Source organism: Balaenoptera ricei, chromosome 7 (genome assembly GCF_028023285.1).
Source record: "Balaenoptera ricei isolate mBalRic1 chromosome 7, mBalRic1.hap2, whole genome shotgun sequence".
Lineage (NCBI taxonomy): Eukaryota > Metazoa > Chordata > Mammalia > Artiodactyla > Balaenopteridae > Balaenoptera > Balaenoptera ricei.
In genome coordinates, this window is record NC_082645.1 from 87,457,374 (window position 1) to 87,480,891 (window position 23,518).

General features: G+C 37.2%; 1 protein-coding gene across 1 annotated transcript in view; it reads left to right on the forward strand.

Annotated features, from left to right (window-relative positions):
• Nucleotides 1-23,518, forward strand: part of ORC2 (origin recognition complex subunit 2) — a 49,892-nt gene that overhangs the window by 7,937 nt on the left and 18,437 nt on the right. Inside the window, exons 5-10 of the mRNA XM_059928469.1 lie at nucleotides 8,624-8,713; nucleotides 13,576-13,668; nucleotides 14,339-14,370; nucleotides 16,322-16,382; nucleotides 18,803-18,996; nucleotides 19,987-20,085. Coding sequence (XP_059784452.1) covers nucleotides 8,624-8,713; nucleotides 13,576-13,668; nucleotides 14,339-14,370; nucleotides 16,322-16,382; nucleotides 18,803-18,996; nucleotides 19,987-20,085 — 569 coding nt within the window. The remainder of the gene's footprint in view (nucleotides 1-8,623; nucleotides 8,714-13,575; nucleotides 13,669-14,338; nucleotides 14,371-16,321; nucleotides 16,383-18,802; nucleotides 18,997-19,986; nucleotides 20,086-23,518) is intronic.

A 23,518-nucleotide genomic window follows, 5' to 3' on the forward strand; every position in this document is an offset into this window, starting at 1 on the left:
TTTCTAGAATATATCCCATGTAGTGGAATTTCAGGGTCATAAGATATGGGTGTCTTCAACTTTACTGGATAAGGCCAGGCTGTTTTTGTGGTTGTTTAACCTGTGGTCTCTTAAAAGTTCATAGAGTCTGTCATACAGACTGAAGTAAGTCAGAAAGGGAAAAACAAATTTCGTATATTAACGCATATATGTGGAATCTAGAAAAATGGTACAGATGAACCTATTTGCAGGGCAGGAATAGAGACACAGATGTAGAGAACGGACATGTAGACACAGAGGGGAAGGGGAGGGTGAGATGAATTGGGAGATTAAGAGTGACATATATACACTACCACGCATAAAATAGATGGCTGGTGGGAACCTGCTGTATAGCACAGGGAGCTCAGCTCGGTGCTCTGTGATGACCTAGATGGGTGGGATTGGGGGGTGTGGGGGTGGGAGGGAGGTCCAAGAGGGAGGGGATATATGTATGCATAGAGCTGATCCACTTCGTTGTACAGCAGAAACTAATACAACATTGTAAAGCAATTATACTCCATCAAAAAAAAAAAAAGTAAACTGAAAAAAAAAAAAGAATCCACCTGCCAATGCAGGGGAGACGGGTTTGAGCCCGATCCAGGAAGATCCCACATGCTGTGGAGCAACTAAGCCTGTGCGCCGCAACTACTGAGCCTGCGCTCTAGAGCCCGCGAGCCACAACTATTGAGCCCGTGCACCACAACTACTGAAGCCCGCACGCCTAGAGCCCGTGCTCCACAATAAGAGAAGCCACTACAGTGAGAAGCCCACTCACTGCAAGGAAGAGTAGCCCCCACTCGCTGCAACTAGGGAAAGCCCACGCGCAGCAACGAAGACGCAGCCAACGAAGAAGCGTTGGCGAGGCCAAAAATAAATAAATTAATTAATTTTTAAAAGAAGAACATGGACCTGTTGACAGTTTGGTGTGTATCTGTCTGTCTGCACATGCATGCACACACATAAGTTTGTCTCGAGTCCAGGAAATGGGGCTGTTCATTTGGCTATGGGCATGTACGACAGAGGAGCCCGTAACTTACAGTTAAGTCTTGCAAACGTGACTTTTCCTGTTTTGCTTTGTTTTTTCTTATTTGCCAAAATGTGTATGAGGTGGAGAGTGGTGTTTCAGATAAGGTGTAGGAAAGAGAGTTTTCTTAGTTTTCTTTTTTTTTTTAAAATGTGTGTTTTTATTTATTTATTTATTTTGTTTGTTTGTTTGTTTGTTTTTTTATGTGGGATCTTCCCAGACCAGGGCTCGAACCCGTGTCCCCTGCATTAGCAGGTGGATTCTTAACCACTGCGCCACCAGGGAAGCCCTATTTATTTATTTATTTATGGCTGTGTTGGGTCTTCGTTTCTGTGCGAGGGCTTTCTCCAGTTGTGGCGAGCGGGGGCCACTCTTCATTGCGGTGCGCGGGCCTCTCACCATCGCGACCCCTCTTGTTGCGGAGCACAAGCTCCAGACGCGCAGGCTCAGTAATTGTGGCTCATGGGCCCAGTTGCTCAGCAGCATGTGGGATCTTCCCAGACCAGGGCTCGAACCCGTGTCCCCTGCATCGGCAGGCAGACTCTCAACCACTGCGCCACCAGGGAAGCCCCCTTAGTTTTCTTTTAATGTTTTCTTTAGGGAAGAAAAGGTGACATCTATTACCATCTTCTTTAACTTTGAGATACGGAACAATAAGCTTCTGCCTAATCCTTAATTACAAACAGAAGACAATAAGGATTTTTTTTTTTTTTTTTGGCCACACATCTTACTTAGTTCTCCAACCAGGGATCGAACCTGTGTCCCCTGCAGTGGAAGCACTGAGTCTTAACCACTGGACCACCAGGGAAGTCCCGATAAGCATTACTTTTAAAACACAGAGAGACATTTCACAAAGAATCTTAAGGAATATTTAAAAGGAAAAAAACTTTTCAACAAGGACCTTTAAATACTTTATTAATCAATCCCTTTACTTACTATTGAAGTATAAGCTGCTTCTTAATAAGCAACACATATCTTGACATACCTGGCATAACTCTTATATTCTATTAATCCATTCACTCTGGTGAAAAATCATTGCATGGAGGTGCTAGGTGATCTCAGGCATTAAACAGAAGGTTTTCCGAAAGTTCTCCCCCAATCAGACAGGTGTCCTCAAGAGCAATTTGTCTTATTGATGCTTCTCTTAAACAATTGATTTGTTTTTTAATTTTATGAACAGAATAATTCTTTAATTGATTATAAGTTGGCTGTTAGAAAATTCTGAGACAAATATGTGGTTTATCCATAGTATTTTAAAAATTTTATTTATTTATTTTTGGCTGCGTTGGGTCTTCATTGCTGTGTGCGGGCTTTCTCTAGTTGCGGCGAGCAGGGGCTACTCTTCCTTGTGGTGCACGGGCTTGTCATTGCAGTGGCTTCTCTTTTTACGGAGCACAAGCTCTAGGCGTGCGGGCTTCAGTAGTTTTGACTCGCGGGCTCTAGAGTGCAGGCTCAGTAGTTGTGGCACACGGGCTTAGTTGCTCTGCGGCATGTGGGATCGTCCCAGACCAGTGCTCGAACCTGTGTCCCCTGCATTGGCAGGAGGATTCTTAAGCATTGTGCCACCAGGGAAGTCCCAATCCATAGTATTTTTAATTTAGGCTTATTCAGCGTTCCATTTTTGAACTTAAGGGTGATGTCAGATTTTTAATTGTGGTTAAATTAAAAATCTATTTTTTAAAATTGTGGTAAAATATTGTGGTAAGATATACATTAATATAAAATTTACCATCTTAACCATTTTTAAGTATATAGTTCAGTATTAAGTATATTCACATTATTTTACAACCGATCTCTAGAACTATTTTCATCTTACAGAACTGAAATTCTGTACTCAATTAAACAACTACCCAGTCCCCCCTCCCCCCAGCCCCTGGAAGCCACCATTCTACTTCCTTTGACTCTGTGAATTTGACTACTCTAGGTATCTCATATAAGTGGAATTGTACACTATTTGTCTTTTTGTGTTTGCCTTATTTCACTTAGCATAATGTCCTCAAGGTTCATCCATGTTTAGCAAGTGTCAGAGTTACCTTCCTTTTTTTTTTTGAATTTCCTTCCTTTTCAAGGCTGAGTAATATTGCATTGTATGTATATACCACATTTTGTTTATCTGTTTATCTGTTGATGGACATTTGGGTTGCTTCAGCCTTTTGGCTATTGTGAAACTAATGAGAACATACTGTATAGCACAGGGAACTCTACTCAGTGCTCTGTGGTGACCTAAATGGGAAGGAAATCCAAAAAAGAGAGGCTATATGTATATGTAGCTGATTCACTTTGCTGTACAGTGTAATAATGCTCCTAGGAACATGGGTGTACAAATATCTCTGTGAGATCTTGATTTGAATTCTTTTGGGAATATTTCCAGAAGTGGAATTGCTGGATCGTATGGTAATTCTATTTTTAATTTTTTGAGGAACCACCGTACTGTTTTCCATAGCAACTACATCATTTTGCATTTCCACCAACAATACACAAGGGTTTCAGTTTCTCCACATTCTCACCAACACATGTTGTTTCTGTTGTTGTTGTTTTTTTAATAATAACCATCCCAATGTGTGTGAAGTAGTAGTGTTATTTCTTTCTAAATTTAACATACTGTTAAATTCTTAGAGATTATTCTCTGGACAAAAAAAACTCTAATAACTGAATAATAATATATTCTAACCTATAAATAATACATAGTTTCCTCTGTTAGACTTCTGAATTATTTCTAAGTTTTTATTATTATAACTAATGTAGTAGTGATTACCCTTGAACATAAATCTTTGTTCAGATGTCTTATTTTTTTCATCAGAGATTCCTCAAATAGAATTACTGGTGAAAGTATATGAACTTAATTTTAAAAAAAAGTATATGAACTTTATAAGGCTTACATATTGCTAAATTACTTTCTAGGAAGATTGTATCAACTAGTATTAAGATCCCTCATCAGCATTAAACATTTTTTCTTTTATTTATTAGCCATTTTAACTTCTTCTGTGAATTGTATGTTCATAGTTTTTTTGGTATTGTCTATTTTGAGTAATTTTAAAACTATTAAAAAGTTTTATTTATGTATTATACTAAGTCCCTGTTGGCCAGTGTGATTAGCCATTGTTAATTGGTCAGTTTATCAAAATATCAGAACAAGGAAATCATAAAAATAATTATATACTGTAAACATTTTGTTTTACATATGAACATATATGTAGCTATTTATGTATCATTGTCTTTTCTTTAAATATAAATTTGCCAGTCAGCTGGCTGAAGAACAGCAGCACCTTTTTGTTCTGGTTTTGGGTTTTTTTAGATAGCATATCCATAATGTATTATCTAGGATTTCAAGTTTTATTTCCTTCCATTAGATTGATCATTTAAAGACACTTCTCATGCAGTCTGAATGTAGTGTGCTTTTATGTTTTTCAATTTTTTTTTACATCTTTTATGGTTTCTCATCCATACCTAATTTGAAATCAGTTGTTTTAGTTAATAACTTTTATCAAGTCTTTCTAAAGCATTTAATTTAGTTTACATAGAAACTACTTGATATTTTTTATTCATATTTTGTCTGTGTGCCAAACATTTAATTTACATAATTACAGTAACAAGTTCTCCATAAACAGACTTATCCATATGTGCATATTATAGATATATGATAGAGGTAGCATTGCAGATCACTAGGCTAAGGATGAACTGGTCAATAAATAGTGTTGGAACAATTGAGTATCCTTATGAAAAAAAGAAATTGGATTCCTAACTGCCATCATAAACAACTTAATTACCTTAATTAAAGATTTACACATGAAAAGCAAATTATAAATGCTTTTACAAGAAAATATAGGAGAATATGGCTTTGGTCTTAATTATAGAAGAATTTCTTTAAAAATGTGTAATCAAAAGAAAAGATTGACAAACTAATTAAAATTCAGAACTTCTCAAGAAGACAAACCACAGCTAGGAGAAAATATAGCAAAAGACATATCTATTAAAGAACTGTTACCCAAAATATACAAAGAGCTCTTAAAACTCAACGGTAAGAAAACGAACAACCTGATTAAAAAATGGGCAAAGGACCTGGACATCTCACCAAAGAAGATACACAGATGGCAGATAAGCATATGAAAAGATGTTCAACATTATATGTCATTAAGGAATTGCAAATTCAGACAACAGTGGGATACCACTACACATCTATTAGAATGGCCAAAATCCAGGACTTCCCTGGCGGTCTAGTGGTTAAGACTTCACCTTCCAGTGTGGGGGGGTACGGGTTCGATCCCCGGTCGGGGAGCTAAGATCCCACATGGCTCACAGCCAGAAAACCAAAACAGAAAACAGAAGCAATATTGTAACAAATACAATAAAGACTAAAACAAATGGTCCACATCAAAAAAAAAAAACTTAAAAAAAAAAAAAAGAATGGCCAAAATCCAAAATATTGAGAACACCAAATGCTGACAGAGATGTGGAGTGACAGGAACCCATTTACTACTAGTGGGAATGCAAAATGGTACAGCTCCTTGGAAGACAGTTTGGCAGTTTATTACAAACTAAACATATTCTTACCATGTGACTTAGCAGTTGTGTTCCTTCGTATTTACTCAAATGAGTTGAAATCTTTTGTCCACCCAAAAACCTGCACACACAGATGTTTGTAGCAGCTTTGTTCATAATTGCCAAGGCTTAGAAGCAACCAAGAAGTCAACCAAGGATAAATAAACTGATACATCCATGCAGTGGGATATTATTCAATGCTAAAAAAAAAATAATAAGTTATCAATCTATGAAAAGACATGGAGGAGCCTTAAATGCATATTGCTAAATGAAAGAAGTCAATCTGAAAAGGCTACATAACTGTATGATTCCAACTCTATGACATTCTGGAAAAGGCAAAACTATACAGACAGTAAAAAAAGACATTGGTTGCCAAGGGTCGGGGTAAGGAAGGGATGAATAGATGGAGTACAGAGGATTTTTAAGGCAGTGAATCCATTCTGTATGATACTATAATGATGGATACACGTCATCATACTTTTGTCAAAACCTATAGAATGTACAACAGCAAGAGTAAACCATAATGTAAACTATGGACTCTGGATGATAATGAAGTGTCAACATAGGTTCATCGATTCTAACAAATGTACCACTCTGTTTTTTGTTTGTTTGTTTGTTTTAATTTTAATCATTTATTCATTTTGTTTGTTGTTTTACAAATGTACCATTCTGGTGTGAGATATTGATAATGGGGGGAGGCTGTGGTTATGTAGGGCAGGAGATACATGGGAAATCTCTGTACCTTCCACTTGAGTTGGTTGTGAACCTAAAACTGCTCTAAAAAATAAAGTCTTTTTTAAAAATTCAGTACTTCTCTTCATCAAATGACATTATCAAGAAGTGAAAAGACAAGACACAGGATAGAGAAGATATTTCTTCTTCTGGAAATAAGAAACCCGTAAAAAGGTGTTAAGCTTCATTAGTGACTAGGGAAAGGAGATTAAAATGCTTTTGCCCGTGAAATTCATTTTGTACCCACTAGATTGGCAAAGATTAAGGAGTTTAGATAATACCAAGTGTTCGTGCATATACACACCAATGGGAACTCTTAAGCAGTAAAGGGAGCAAACACTGACTTTGGAAAAGTTTGGCACTTTAATAAACTCATTAAAAGTTTGGGGACTTCCCTAGCATCACAGTGGTTAAGAATCTGCCTGCCAGTGCAGGGGATGCAGGTTCAATCCCTCGTCCGGGAAGATCCCACATGCCACGGGTCAACTAAGCCCGTGCGTCACAACTACTGAGCCTGTGCTCTAGAGCCCACGGGCCGCAACTACTGAGCCTGTGTGCCACAACTACTGAAGCCCACACGCTCTAGGGCCTGTGTGCCACAACTACTGAGCCCACGTGCTGCAACTGCTGAAGCCCACATGCCTAGAGCCCATGCTCTGCAACAAAGAGAAGCCACCACAGTGAGAAAACTGCACACCGCCACAAAGAGTAGCACCCGCTCACCACAAGTAGAGAAAGCCCACTGGCAGCAATGAAGACCCAATGCAGACAAAAAAATTTTAAAAAAGTTTGGCACAATAATAAACCCATTACATGTTAACATAAATTACATGTATTTTGATGAAAAACATCTATTTCAAAAAATTATTGAAGAGGGCATAGTTTTACATTTTTGCAAATCTCTTTAATGTCTGACCTAATAGACAACAGCTGGATTTTCATATCTGCTCACGCATTCTGTTAGCTGACAGGATGGTGATGTCACCACACATCATGTAGTTTCTGGATTACCTCAACATACACTCATGATTGAGGGTCTGAAAGTCAGATCTTGTCTTAGTGTTACTATGAAACAGTTTCAGCCTCAGGGACCTCAGAGACGCCCTACCCGCCACCCTGCAACAGACTACATTTTTTTTTTTTTAATTTTATTTATTTATTTTATTTTTGGCTGTGTTGGGTCTTTGTTTCTGTGCGAGGGCTTTCTCTAGTTGCGGCAAGCGGGGGCCACTCTTCATCGTGGTGCGTGGGCCTTTCACTATCATGGCCTCTCCTGTTGCGGAGCACCGGCTCCAGACACGCAGGCTCAGTAATTGTGGCTCACGGGCCCAGTTGCTCCGTGGCATGTGGGATCCTCCCAGACCAGGGCTCGAACCCATGTCCCCTGCACTGGCAGGCAGATTCTCAACCACTGCACCACCAGGGGAGCCCCAGACTACATTTTGAGAATCACTGTGATAGCAAGTAGACTACTAGCCGTGAGTGTCCAGTATGTTGTAGGTAGCAGTTGTTATTTAAAGGGAGGATTAAAGAATGAAATTAAGTCAGGGTCTTAGTTGAGAGTAAGAGAACTTCTATCATATAACAACTGTTTAAATCTCAACCTCAGGGCTTCCCTGGTTGCGCAGTGGTTAAGAATCTGCCTGCCAATGCAGGGGACATGTGTTCGAGCCCTAGTCCAGGAAGATCCCACATGCCGCTGAGCAACTAAGTCCATGCGCCACAACTACTGAACCTGTGGACTGGAGCCCACGAGCCACAACTACTGAGCCCGCGCTCCTAGAGCGCATGCTCTGCAACAAGAGAAGCCACTGCAATGAGAAGCCCATGCACCACAACGAAGAGTAGCCCCCGCTCGCCACAACTAGAGAAAGCCCGCATGCAGCAATGAAGACCCAACGCAGACAAAAATAAAATAAATGAAATAAATAAATTTATAAAAAAAAAGAAAGAAGCATAACTAATAAAGTTCCTCTTGTTCTCCCTCCTCAGGGGCAACTTCTATCATGAATTGAATGCATATCCCTCTAATCTGGAGTGTTTTTTAGTGGGCTTTTTATTGTTGTTGTGTTTGTTTATATATTTTTGTGTATCTGTGAATAACATGTTTTCTGTGTTTTAAAATTTATATAAACAGTATCATAGTCTACTGTGTATTTTAGATATCTTATTTATAAATATGTATTGTTAAACATTTATGCAAGACAGTGAGGGGTACAAATCCTAAGTTTTTGTTAAAATTCTGTCTTTTTTTTCCTATTAATTAACCTCACCCATTTTTCCTAAATGTATGTTGCATTTTTCTTTCAGAATCCTTGAAAAATGGCTCTGCTACAGATGGTGGGAATAAAGTTTATTCTTTTCAGAATAGAAAACACCCTGAAAAGATGGCTAAATTAGGTATGTTGCTTTTCTGACTTCTGTAATGCACTATTCGCCTTTTCTAAGAAGGTGTATTTAACCACATTTCCCACTGTTATCACCCCATTGCATTCACTAAAAGAATGAATGAGAGATGTTATTTTATTTTCAAGCATACTTAAAGTTATTAGTTTTTTTCATGCTCAGATGTCTTCTGTTCTTAGCTAGGTTCTAAGGTTATAGTAGAGACCCTGTCTTAGATTCCTTCCCACAACATCTAGCATAGGCTCTTAACAAATTTTTGTTACGTAAACGAGTGACTTAAGTCACACAGAGATATTCTGAATTTATTGAATAAGAGTTTTACACTGTATGTAGAAGAAAAGAGTTGTTCGTATTATAGAAAATTATTTATGTAAAATTGTTAGGAATGGGCTGTTCTAAAATTTTTCTTACCCAGGTTACCACTTATACTAATTACACATGAATTACTGATTTTCAGAGACCTAAACTTAAATAAATTATATATAACATTAAAATTAAACTGGCAATTTAATTCTTTTTAAAAATTCAGGTGGCACTATTCTTGGATCCTGTGGCATGAGGGGTCATCAGTTTTGAAAGCTTTGAGGAAAGGAAATAACATGTGAAAGCACTTTAAAATTAAGGACGTCCATAAGTATATGGAAGTTTGGGAATACCAAAAAGTTAAGAGCAAGGGAATAATAATTAACTACCTGGCAAAATGTAGTCGTTGTACAAGAGGACTTATAATCTTATAATTATAGAACATCTATATATGTGTCTTAAGTGGTGTATTTTTATGCAGTCATTGTAGCCAGTGATCATTTAAACATTCAAAGTCAAATGAATGTCACACTTGTTGAGTGTTGACACTGATGAGGGACATAAAAGAAGTAATTATAAGACCTGTGTTTCTGAACATAATACAATTTAAGCATTTGCAAAATTCAGTTTTTCTGAAAGGTATAATATAATATTATATGCATCATTAATTTTGAACCTAACATGGTACATACAATAATTTACACTAATTGATGTGTTTCTTAGAGTTTATTATCTACATAAAGAAATTTAAAAAGTTTTTGATACAAATGAACTTATTTACAAAACAGAAATAGACTCACAGACCTAGAAAACACACTTATGGTTACCAAAGGGAAAAGTGGGGGGAGGTTTAAATTAGGAGTCTGGGATTAACAGATACACACTACTATATAGAATATAGATAAACAGCAAGGATCTACTTACTGTATAGCACAGGGAACTATGCTTGATATTTTGTGATAACCTATATGGGAAAAGAATCTGAAAAAAATGGAATCACTTTGCTGTACACCTGGAACTAACACAACACCTTAAATCAACTATACTTCAATGAAAAATAAATAAATTTTAAAAAAAATTAAAAAATTTTTGATCTGTAAAAATGACTGAATTCTGTATAGGATCTCTGGGACACCAGAGGAAAATGCTAATATAATTACTAGAGGAAAGATCAGATAGACACCAAGGCCAAAGTGAAACCCTAAGGACAGAGAAGCATTGGAGAAGGAGAACTAATAGTGAAAAGAAAAATGGAACCTCACTGGAGTAATCAAATAGAAGTTCCCTGAGTGGATAGTCAATATGCACATAACTGTAGTGATACATGTCTCATATCTATATGTGCTGTGAGGAACTTAAGTATTGTTATGTTGGGCATTTCTGTCATCAGATCTGAAAGAAATATAGTCATGAAAAGATAGTTTTCTGGATAGTTTAAGACTGATCATACTTTCCAAAATCTGTGTTTAGTTAAGACCTGTGTTTAGTTATGTTGCTCTTTGACTTATTAAGTATTTTTGCTAATTGTGTTTACATCTAAATATATCAATAAAATAGAATGCCTTAATATTTTAAAATAAGTTATGATCTGTCAGAAAATCATATATTACTCTGAGTATAAAAGATGATTAAATATAATTGGACTAACCAAGATATAGGGCTAGAAATAGAGCAAGAGTTAGATTGGAAGGCTTTGTAAAACACAGAGAACACGTCCAGGATGAGTAAGTAAATGCAAAGAAAGAGCAAAGGTAGAATTACCACATAGAAAGGGCAAGGACAGTAAGGAGTTTGACCAGCTTCGAGAAAGAGATGAATTTAAGGAAATTGAAACTAGATTGGCTAGATAGGATCAGATAATAACCTGATGAGAAGTTATTATTAGGCAAAGAGGAGTTTTATTTTAAAATTTCTAATATGTTGCAGACCAGTTGTTGTGTGAAATATAATACAAATGAATTAGAAAATTAAATAAAATATTTGCCCCAATTTTTTATTATTGAAATTAATATCCATACATGGATGACTGTCTCTTGTTTCCTTTCCTCTTCAATTCTTCCTTTTTCTTCCTTTCTCCTTTTGTAGTTTAAAGTTATTTAAAAGCAGAGAATTTTTGTTTCAATATAAAACCAAAATGATGTCAGCTAAGTTACTTTGTACTTTTGTGGCTTTTTGTTGATGTGAAGGTTCTTTTCCTATCCTGTGGATCAGCAGCCTTTAATCCAAACATGGCATATTTTTCTGGTATAAAGAGAAGGCCAACGCCTGAGCTTTAGGTACCTGCAGGTTAGAATGCCTGGGAGGATGAGGGCAGTGAAGTAGAGATGGAATAACTACCAGCAGTAGCCAGGGACCAGGCTAATACCAAGGAACCCAGATGGAGGAACAATTTCAAAGAAAGATATGAAAAACTGTAATGAATGATACAGAAGATCAAGGAGGTTAAGAAAAAAGAAACCAGTGCATTTGTAGGGACTGTCATGAATATCTTGGGTCAGTTCCAAGATTGGATAAAGCTGTGTGAAATAGGTTAAAAAGAGTTTGAGTCAGTAAAGTGGCTTAATTTACACAAATTCAACTATACTTTGTCTTTAAAAAAAAAAAAGAAAAGATGGACGAGAACTTAAATAGTGTTCTCAGTGAACAGTGTTCTTAGGGTATGTTAATTGGGGAAATGTAAATCTCTTCCTTCAGTTAGACTCAATTCCCATATGCCTATCACAGTGTGAGAATGTGAGCATCTTTAAAGATAAACATTGTATTTTTCATTTTAAATGGCCCCCTTTTTTAAAAGTAAATTTATTTATTTATTTATTTTTGACTGTGTTGGGTCTTTGTTGCTGCGCGCAGGCTTTCTTTAGTTGCGGCGAGCGGGGGCTACTCTTCGTTGCAGTTTGTGGGTTTCTCATTGCAGTGCTTCTCTTGAGCGCGGGCTCTAGGTGCGCGGGCTTCAGTAGTTATGGCATGCAGGCTCAATAGTTGTGGCTCACGGGCTCTAGGGCACAGGCTCAGCAGTTGTGGCGCATGGGCTTAGTTGCTCTGTGGCATGTGGGATCTTCCCGTACCAGGGCTCAAACCCGTGTCCCCTGCATGGGCAGGAAGATTCTTAACCACTGCGCCACCAGGGAAGTCCTGGCCCCTTCTATTCAGAAGCCAATTATTTCATCTGATGCTCAGTTGAAGAAATGCCATCTGGGACTTCCCTGGTGGTCCAGTGGCTAAGACTCTGTACTCCCAATGCAGGGGGCCTGGGTTCGATTCCTGGTCAGGGAACTAGATCCCATGTGCATGCTGCAACTAAGAGTTCACATGCCGCAGCTAAAGATCCCCCGTGCCACAACTAAGACCCAGCACAGCCAAATAAATGAATAAATAAATAAATATTAATGAAAATGAAATGTTACCTGTTCAGTGCTATATCATATTTTATACATTATTAATATGTGTTAGGGTTTTAGGCACAAGTCATACAATAAACCACATTTTATGGGAGACTTAAGAGCTTTAAAAGTATAATTTTAAATATACACAGTTTTCAGTTGATTTTACTTAATTTATTTATTTATTTATTTTTGGCTGTGTTGGGTCTTCGTTTCTGTGCGAGGGCTTTCTCTAGTTGCGGCGAGCGGGGGCCACTCTTCATCGCTGTGCGCGGGCCTCTCACTATCACAGCCTCTCTTGTTGCGGAGCATAGGCTCCAGACGCGCAGGCTCAGTAGTTGTGGCTCATGGGCCCAGTTGCTCCGCGGCATGTGGGATCTTCCCAGACCAGGGCTCGAACCCGTGTCCCCTGCATTGGCAGGCGGATTCTCAACCACTGCACCACCAGGGAAGCCCTTCAGTTGATTTTAAATCCCACTTTCTGGCCATTCTTTCTTAACTGTTAGCAAAGATGTGCCTCAAATATATATGGTAAAGAAATGGAAGGAGGGGCTTCCCCAGTGGCGCAGTGGTTGAGAATCTGCCTGCCAATGCAGGGGACACGGGTTCGAGCCCTGGTCTGGGAAGATCCCACATGCCACGGAGCAGCTGGGCCCGTGAGCCACAGTTACTGAGCCTGCGCGTCTGGAGCCTGTGCTCCGCAACAAGAGAGGCCGCGATAGTGAGAGGCCCGCGCACCGCGATGAAGAGTGGCCCCCACTTGCCGCAACTAGAGAAAGCCCTCGCACAGAAACGAAGACCCAACACAGCCATAAATTAAAAAAAAAAAAAAAAAAGAAATGGAAGGAGTATAAACCTGTCAATGGAGAAGAGAGAGGGAGAGTGTGTGATAATTGGAGAAACCAGCGAGGTTAAAGTTAGCTCTTTATTTGTATTTTTTTGCGAGACCTGTGGATAACTGAAGGAAGACTTGGAAGATACTTGGAACACAGTGAGTAAAGGTGAAAGCAGTAGTACTCTTAATATGGCTAGGTTTATTTATCTTTCTGATATTAGAAGCAGCAGGTTTCTTATTTTTTTTAATTTATGTAAGTGAAATAAGGCTATTTCCCCTCTTAATCTACTGTTGTCCATTAAAAGTTTTTTTTATATATTTCTTTTGTCTGTTTACAGCTTCAGAACTAGCAAAAACACCAAGAAAAAGTGTTTCATCCAATTTGAAGAGTGATCCTGAAATTACCATAGACATTCCTCAGTGTAGCAAGGGTAAGATTTTACTTCACTTCTTTCAAGAGAGTTTTCGTAGTTGCTTCAAAGTTATAATATGTTACTTTTTTTTCTTGTCTAAGTGCATTTTTATATATTTTCTTCTTTTCTGTTCTGAAAATTCATTCAGTAAATGCAGTTAGTACCCCAGCCTGTGTGCTTTAGCATACCCATATTTAGCTATCAATAAAAGGGGAAAAGATCTGTGTGGGTTGAAGTTGTACAGATTGACAGGGCCAACTAGAAACAGTCTTAAATCCTGTTGTCATTTGCTTGAGTTAGCCAAATGTTTGTGGAAGATTTGCTTTGGCAAATACTATTGGAAATAAGGTTTTGGGGATTTGGAAGTCTTATAGTTTGGAGAATTGTGGAGCAGTTGTTTTTGAATGACCCATTCTAACTAGATTAAATAGTGTACTTTTAAAATAATGAACAATGAAAAGGACTCCATTTTTTCTTGTTACATGAGTGCTACAGAAATGTCATTAATGGGAGAAATCATAAAATTAATAGTGACAGTTCAGCCTCTAGTGGAGATGCAGTTAATTGAGAATTCAATAATATGTAGTGGCTTCTGGGTAGAACCTGCACCTTTGCTTTTAATGAAACTAGGCTATTATGGAAAGTGAAGTATTTGTAGTAAGTAATGGCTTTTTGTTTCATTCTTTAGGGCATTCTGCTTCAGACAAAGTTCAGTTGAAGGTAAGCAATTGAGTAAAAACAAGGAAAACCCTTAGTGTTACAAAGTTAAGACATGATGAAAAATATCCATTTCATCTCTTAATTTAGATAATACTTTTATCATTTATAGGTATTTGCCAATTAAAATACCTAACTTACAGATAAAGAATCTGAGGCTCAGAGAGGTGAAGTGGCTTGTCTAAGTTCACCAAACTAGGAAGGAGAAAAGCTGGAAAATGAAGCTAGGTCTTCTGGACCCACCTGTTGTGCCTTTTCTATGTCAGAACTATCCCTGGGTGTTTTGTTTGTTTGTTTGTTTGTTTTTAATTTAATTTAATTTATTTATTTTTGGCTGTGTTGGGTCTTCTGGCATTCTTTTTCAAGTTGTGGATCACAGCACATTAGTGGATCTTGTTTATTCCCTAAGAGACGATCAGAAAACCTGTTAGTCAGTGGTATTATATTTACATACCACAATAAAAGAGAACATCAGTCTGCGAGTCTTAGTGCACTGTCTTAGAAGGGGGAGTTCAGGAGAGAATATGTATAGGGCTTGGGGATCTGGACTCGAGGGGTTTAAGGCACATCTATCAAGATGGAGAACTGATCTGTATTAGACAGAATTCATGGCATAGTATTTTAGGAGTAGTGGACACAGTGAGGAGAGGGTCTTGAATTGAGTTTTGATAAGTAAACCAATGTTTGATAAGCTAGCTGTTTGCCCTGGTAAGTAGTCTGTTGTTCTGATGGGAAAATAGGTTGCCCAAATGAGCAAACTGTCAAGATAAATTAGTGTGCAGAAATTTCTGTAGCAAACAGTGAAGTTATTTAATAGTTTATAGCCTTATCTTTTTGAGCAAGAATTTTCTGAAATGGTTATTTTGACACAAATATTCTCAGACCTGATAATTAAGCTATATGGATAGAGGTTGTCTCAACTCTCAGTGTTGAAATCAGTTTAGTAGGGCATGATCTACAGTTTAAAAAAATGAAATAGAATAAATTAGAAAATTTCTATTTTATAAGTATTATTTAATTATAATTTGGTTAAGTTATATATGCACATGTGTACTGGATCAAGGTGGCAAAACGTAAAAAAAAACTATAAGGATCTGGACCAAAGAAGTTTGAAATATACTGTGATATACTTTATAAACCCAGTAGGTGATCAGATCACCTATTATAATAGTATTCTTAATATCCCAAATCAAAATTTAGTTATAATATTTGTAACTAGCACCCACAACTTATCACAAGATAACAGACTTAAATTTTTTGTCATATTTTCATGTTGCCAAAAAAACACAGGGTACTTTATCTTTTTATCAGTACTGTTAAGTTATCATGTATACACCAGTAGGCATTATATTGTGCTAGAAATTGAATGGTGTTAAAGTGTTGTATTCTGTAAGGAAAAGAAAAACGTGCGTTATACTCTGTAAAATGTTTAAAAAGTTAAAAATACAGAAGTAAAAAGTAGAAATCTTTTTTCTCTCCTTCTCACAGACTACTTTAACACCAGTAAATTTCTCGTACATGGAAAGGCCCACTGCAGTAAGTATAGGAGTCCCATTTCCTTGCTTACTCATCATCCCTGGACAGTATTACCTTGTTTTAGAAAAAATATTCTAATCTGATGGGTGAAGAATGATTCAAAGGCTGATAAGCTTTTTCTTTACATAATAATAGAAGTGCATCCTTCGCAGGTGTCTGGAATACAACTTCTAGAACCACTCTAGGAATCCTTCGGAATTCGTTGTATCACTTTTGTTGTCATACTCTCCCCCCGCAACAAATTCATATATTGTTGTCTTCCAGGTCTAGGAAGGAGCTCATCTGGTTCTAATGTCTATTGAAAACAAAATATTTTTCTTCCTTTCTAGCCTTTCTTTGACTCAGAGACATCATTAATTTTCATGTCATCATTATTATTTGACTATTTAAACTATATTGCTTTTTTATTTTTAAACAGAACAATGATAAAAGTGAATTTCTGTCAACAGCACCTCGTGGGCTAAGGAAAAGACTAATAGGTGTGTATTTCTTTTTACACTGAGTTTTTATAAAAAGAAGCATCTAAACAAGAGGCAATAATGGTTAAATATACAGGTTCTGGTCTTAGAATGCTTACTTTTTATCTTTGGGCTGCCACTTACAGGGACCTCTCTATGCCTCAATTTTTTTCGTTTGCGAAATAGGGATAATAATGGTACCAGCCTCAGAGTTATTTTGAGATTAATTGAAATAAAGGATGTCAAAGCGCTTAGTGTAGTGCTTGACCTTGGTATGTGCTTAACAGGTGTTGGCTATTATTACCTTTTATTATTATAACTACTTATTGCTATTTCTTTTCAAGAAAGAAAGGATATGTTCATGTCTTCAATTAAGCTGTAGATTCCTTAAGGGCAAGGACTATATCTTATATTTTAACTCATAACACTTAGCACTATGTCTTTACATTATAGTCAATGGATATTGAGGTTAGTTAAAATTCTTCAATAAAATAACATGCCTTTTAGTTTATTTGCCTGAGACAGTTTTAGAAATGGTTCTGTTGATTTATTTAGAAGTTTTATCAATATATTGAAACAATTTTAAATATTTACAGTTGTACTGAATACTATACAAAGCCAAGTAAACAGACATGGTTCCCGCCTTTGGGAAAATTATAAATGGTTTTGGGTTTTTTTTATGTTTTGGGGGTGGTTTTTTGGCCACACCACGTGGCTTGCGGGATCTTAGTTCCCCAGCCCGGGGTTGAACCCGGGCCATGGCAGCGGAAGCGCTGAGTCCTAAACACTGGACTGCCAGGGAACTCTCTGGTTTGGGGTTTAAATATTTAACTTTGGGGCAAATGACTTTTTGACCTTTATATTTCTGAAAGATGTCAACTCCTTTCTTGGGGTTGACCCCTTGACAATAATGTTAGCTAGCATTGTTAAATCTATGCCCTGTAGCTCTTTTTGTTTCAAGGTATAGAGTTGATAATACATTTTTAATCAACATAAAAATTGTAGCACTAAATTATTGTATATCTGAAGCAATAAAAGATGATATATGCAATTGATTATTATTATTTTATGTCAAATACATCCCACATCTTAAGTTTACTCCTTACCCCACAGAAGAATCCTTTTTAGAGAGAAGGTGAACTTCCTTCTCCTTCTCAATCACCACCAAACAAATATATCAACATGTGTGTTGTATTCATGTAAATAGGGTAAAGACATTGTCTGGTACCTCCTACCACTTCTAACCCTTGCATCTACCATGGGCAGCAATCAGTGCAAATCTGAATCTGCTAAGCTATGTATGCCCACAAAATCAAGCCTTTTTTTTTCTTTTTCTTTTTCAGTATCTATATTTGTTATATGCTGACTCTGGATATTCTGAAATATGCTCTTCAAAATAAAGAGTGATTTGCTTAAAATTATTTCATTCATAGTTTGGAAGTTAACCTTTTATGATAGTTTTATACTTATTTTGTTGAGTGTAAGTTTTATCCTTACTTTATGATTATAAAACTAGCTTTATTATTTCTGGAGAGTGGTGGGGGTGGCTACGGTTTGTTTAAAAATATAATTCTTATATCTACTATGGGATGGATTGTGCATATGTATTAGTAGTACTTAAAGTAGTAGCTGTCATTTATTGAGTGCTCTATCAGTTAGGGTGGCATTTTCAGTAGGCAGCAATGGAAAATTCTATAACAATGGCTTAAGCCATGGACACTGAAGTATCTCACATCATAAGTCTAGGGATACACAGTTCACGGTTGATGTAGTGACTCAACAGTGTCATGAAGGATACAGGTTCTTCCTATCTTTTCGCTTTGCTGCTGGCATTTTTCATCTTTAGTTTTGATATTTTGTATTGCAAAATGGCTTCCATAGCTTTAAGCTATGGGTATAAGTAAGGGGCTTTCCTTCCATAAGTGAGGAAAATCTTTCCCAGAAGCTTCCAGCAAATTTCCCCTCAAGTTTCATTGGTTAAAGGTTTACATAGCCAACTCTAGTTGCAAAGGAGGCTGAGAGAGCACATATCTGGCAAAGGAAAAGACAATTAAATTACTGTGATTATTTATCCCTTAGGGTGGAGCACATTGCCACATTTTACAATGAATTCTATTAGCAAGGAAGAAGGATTAGGTATTAGGTATGACTGACAATTTCTGCCACCTTTCCTATGTGTTAGGCATTGTTTGTTGCTTTACATGCATTTCAATGTAATCTTCACAATGCTTTATTAAATTAGGCACTGGTAGCCTCATTTGATAAGTGAGGAAACTGGTGCTCAGAAAACTTACATAACTAGCTCTGGTGAAATCATCAGCAAGTAATGACAAAACCAGAAGTCACAATCTCTTACTTCAAAGCCCACACTCTTCTTAATACCCCACAATGCCTCTCTTGTCAAACTGTCCAATTTTCCCAATTGCTTCCTCCCCACACAGTTCCAAGGTCTCATTCTGACAGTGAAAGTGAATATTCTGCTTCCAACTCGGAGGACGATGAAGGGGTTGCACAGGAATATGAAGAGGACACTAATGAAGTCATATTGAGCGAACAGATTCAAGCTCAGAATAGAGTAGTTTCGGCTCCTGTTTGCAAAGAAACGCCTTCTAAGAAAATGAAAAGAGATAAAACAGTAAGTGAAGAGAGAGACTTTAAAGAAAAATCAGTAGTATCTCAAAGATAAGCTACCTAAGAGATCTAAATGGGAGAATGAACATAATTTTTTTTCTTCACTTTTCTACATTTTCTCAGCCTTTCACATAAATTCCCGCATATATTTGTGTCTATTTCTGGACTTCGTATCCTGGCCTTTCTGTATCCATATTCATGTATCAGTACCATAGTATATGCTAAAGGTGACAATTCAGTTGAATAAAAAGAGCTTTTAAATAAATATTGATTGGATAATTGGAGGCAAGACTTCTCAGTGTATACCTTTTTATATAGTTTCATTTTTGTAACGTTGCTGATGTAAAGTCAGTGTAAGTAATAAATGATGTGACTATGGACCCATGTTGCGTCGTTTGGAGAACACTGCACCTATTATGGCCTGAGAAAAGGCTAATTATCCCAGCGTGCTCTGTAAAGACTCAGAGCAGTCTAGGAAGCCTCCTGCTTGAATGACTTTCCATTCCTTCCTTACCACCACGCAGCTCAGTCCTGCCTCAAATCAGTAGAACACGTGGTGAGTCATTTTGCTGGAATAATAGGCAAGTCTTTTTTTACCTTGCTGTTGATGTCTTTCTCATTTCCACAGTCCTTCAACTGTACTAATTAAAGGATTTGCTAGGAGTGTGTGAGGCAAAACAAAGGTCCTGATGTGTAAAACCCTTTTTTTTCCCCAGTCTAAATGGGAATTATATGTTGGAATTTAGGAATCGTTTTTGGGCAGACTACTTCAATCTAGTGATTTTCTTCAACTTTTGTGATCCTAAGAGTTACTCAGTTTTATTACTGGAATTAAATTTGTTTGGTCCTTAGTCTGTGTTGTTGCTTCAAAAAGAAAATACTGACTGCCAAGTAAAGAATTTCACATATCCTGTTTATGCTAATATTACTGTCTAGTCCTCATATAAAACAAATATCTGAAACTAAGAACTCACTTTGCTTCGTCCACTTTCAGAGTGACTTAGTAGAAGAATATTTTGAAGCCCACAGCAGTTCAAAAGTTTTAACCTCTGATAGAACACTGCAGAAACTAAAGAGGGCTAAACTGGATCAGGTATGTTGCAAGGAGTGTTATTTGTAAATTGTTCTTATTGTGAGCTGAAAAATACAGTACATAAGCAGCAAATCTGAAGAGTAAGTGTACATAGCAGAATACTATCCTGATCAAATGAAACACAAATTAGTGTGACATCACTATTGCGTATTTTATTATGTAAATGGTAACTGGTTCATTGGATTAGAATTGTTTGACATACTCTAATTGTACATATATAATTACATATTTTTCTCTTATTTATTGTTTCTTCAGGATCTATAATCATCAGGGTCATAGTTTCTTTTTTTTAATTTATTGAAGTATAGTTGATTTACAATGTTGTATTAATTTCTACTGTACAGCAAAGTGATTCAGTTATACCTGTATATATATTTTTTCATATTTTCCATTATGGTTTATCACAGGATTTTTTTTTTAACATCTTTATTAGAGTATAATTGCTTTACAATGGTGTGTCAGTTTCTGCTTTATAACAAAGTGAATCAGTTATACATATACATATGTCCCCATATCTCTTCCCTCTTGCATCTCCCTCCCTCCCACCCTCCCCATCCCACCCCTCTAGGTGGTCACAAAGCACCCAGCTGATCCCCCTGTGCTATGCGGCTGCTTCCCACTAGCTATCTATTTTACGTTTGGTAGTGTATATATGTCCATGCCACTCTCTCACTTTGTCCCAGCTTACCCTTCCCCCTCCCCGTATCCTCAAGTCCATTATCTAGTAGGTCTACATCTCTATTCCCGTCTTGCCACTACGTTCTTCTGACCATTTTCTTTTTTTCTTCTTTTTTTTTTTTTAGATTCCATGTATATGTGTTAGCATACAGTATTTGTTTTTCTCTTTCTGACTTACTTCACTCTGTATGACAGTCTCTAGGTCCATCCACCTCACTACAAATAACTCAGTTTCGTTCCTTTTTATGGCTGAGTAATATTCCATTGTATATATATGTATCACAGGATTTTGAATATAGTTCCCTGTGCAGGGTCATAGTTTCTTTGATATCCATGTACCATTAATCTCTGTTATCAGTTTAACCCACATATTCATTGAACCTCACACTGGTCATAAAACAAAGACTGACCTGACTCTCAGTTAAAAACCTTGCAAAAAGCAGAGGATATTCTGCTTCTTGCTATTATGGAAAGCCTGCCCACTGCAGTAAGGTAACAAGGTTGCTATATACTATGGTTCCAGTGTCTCGTTTTATAAAAAAATACCATACAGTTAGACTCAGGGCTTTGACAGATACCTCACTAAGAGAGGACAAAGAACCATCTGAATAAGAAAATCTTTCATTAGAAACTGGGCTTGAGGGACTTCCCTGGCGATCCTTGGTTAGGACTCCGTGCTTCCACTGCAGGGGGCATGGGTTCAATCCCTGGTCAGGGAACTAAGATCCCACAAGCCATGCAGCCGGAAAAAAAAAAAAAAGAAACTGGCTTGATAATTTAAGTCATGAAGAGATTGTTATTGACTCAGAGAGAATCAAGATTTTATCTGAAATAGGAATTCAGTGCAATTTCCTAAGGTATACAGGGCTTTTGACAGAGTTTTCCAGCTATAGAAAAGAGAGAAGAGAGGTTTACCATAGGGTAAACCTCTATGGCTTGGATGACATGGTGCTGTGTGGTTGGGGGTTTTTGTTTTTTTTCTGTTTTGTTTGTTTGTTTCCACCTGTCTCATAGGTATTGCAACTCAGATCAGAGACTAGCTGAAAACATGTGTCAAGAAACCAAGCTGTTCAAGGAAGAGATGGCACTAACATCTGCGTAGTGCATGTATTTTTTTTTTTTCATATATACAGCAGGTTCTTATTAGTCATCAGTTTTATACACATCAGTGTATACATGTCAATCCCAATCTCCCAGTTCATCCCACCACACCCACACCCACGACCACACCCACACCCACCTGCCACCGCTTACCCCCTTGATGTCCATACGTTTGTTCTCTACATCTGTGTCTCTATTTCTGCACTGCAAACCGGTTCATCTGTACCATTTTTCTAGATTCCACATATATGTGTTAATATATGATATTTGTTTTTCTCTTTCTGACTTACTTCACTCTGTATAACAGTCTCTAGATTCATCCACGTCTCTACAAATGACCCAATATGGTTCCTTTTTATGGCTGAGTAATATTCCATTGTACATATGTACCACATCTTCTTTATCCATTTGTCTGTCGACGGGCATTTAGGTTGCTTCCATGACCTGGCTATTGTAAATAGTGCTGCAGTGAATATTGGGGTGCTTGTGTCTTTTTGAATTATGGTTTTCTCTGGGTATATGCCCAGCAGTGGGATTGCTGGATCATATGGTAATTCTATTTTTAGTTTTTTAAGGAACCTGCATACTGTTCTCCATAGTGGCTGTATCAATTTACATTCCCACCAACAGTGCAAGAGGGTTCCCTTTTCTCCACACCCCCTCCAGCATTTGTTGTGTGCAGATTTTCTGATGATGCCCATTCTAACTGGTGTGAGGTGATACCTCATTGTAGTTTTGATTTACATTTCTCTAATAATTAGTGATGTTGAGCAGCTTTTCATGTGCTTCTTGGCCATCTGTATGTCCTCTTTGGAGAAATGTCTGTTTAGGTCTTCTGCCCATTTTTGGATTGGGTTGTTTGTTTTTAAATACTGAGCTGCATGAGCTGTTTATATATTTTGGAGATTAATCCTTTGTCCGTTGATTCATTTGCAAATATTTTCTCCCATTCTGAGGGTTGTCTCTTCGTCTTATTTGTAGTTTCCTTTGCTTTGAAAAAGCTTTGAAGTTTCATTAGGTCCCATTTGTTTATTTTTGTTTTTATTTCCATTACTCTAGGAGGTGGATCAAAAAAGATCTTGCTGTGATTTATGTCAAAGAGTGTTCTTCCTATGTTTTCCTCTAAGAGTTTTAGAGTGTCCGATCTTACATTTAGGTCTTTAATCCATTTTGAGTTTACTTTTGTGTATGGTGTTAGGGAGTGTTCTAATTTCATTCTTTTACACATAGCTGTCCAGTTTTCCCAGCACCACTTATTGAAGAGACTGTCTTTTCTCCATTGTATATCCTTGCCTCCTTTGTCATAGATTAGTTGACCATAGGTGCATGGGTTTATCTCTGGGCTTTCTATCCTGTTCCACTGATCTATATTTCTGTTTTTGTGCCAGTACCGTATTGTCTTGATTACTGTAGCTTTGTAGTATAGTCTGAAGTCAGGGAATCTGATTCCTCCAGCTCCATTTTTTTCCCTCAAGACTGCTTCGGCTCTTCGGGGTCCTTTGTGTCTTCATACAAATTTTAAGATTTTTTGCTCTAGTTCTGTAAAAAATGCCATTGGTAATTTGATAGGGATTGCATTGAATCTGTAGATTGCTTTGGGTAGTATAATCATTTTCACAATATTGATTCTTCCAGTCCAAGAACATGGTGTATC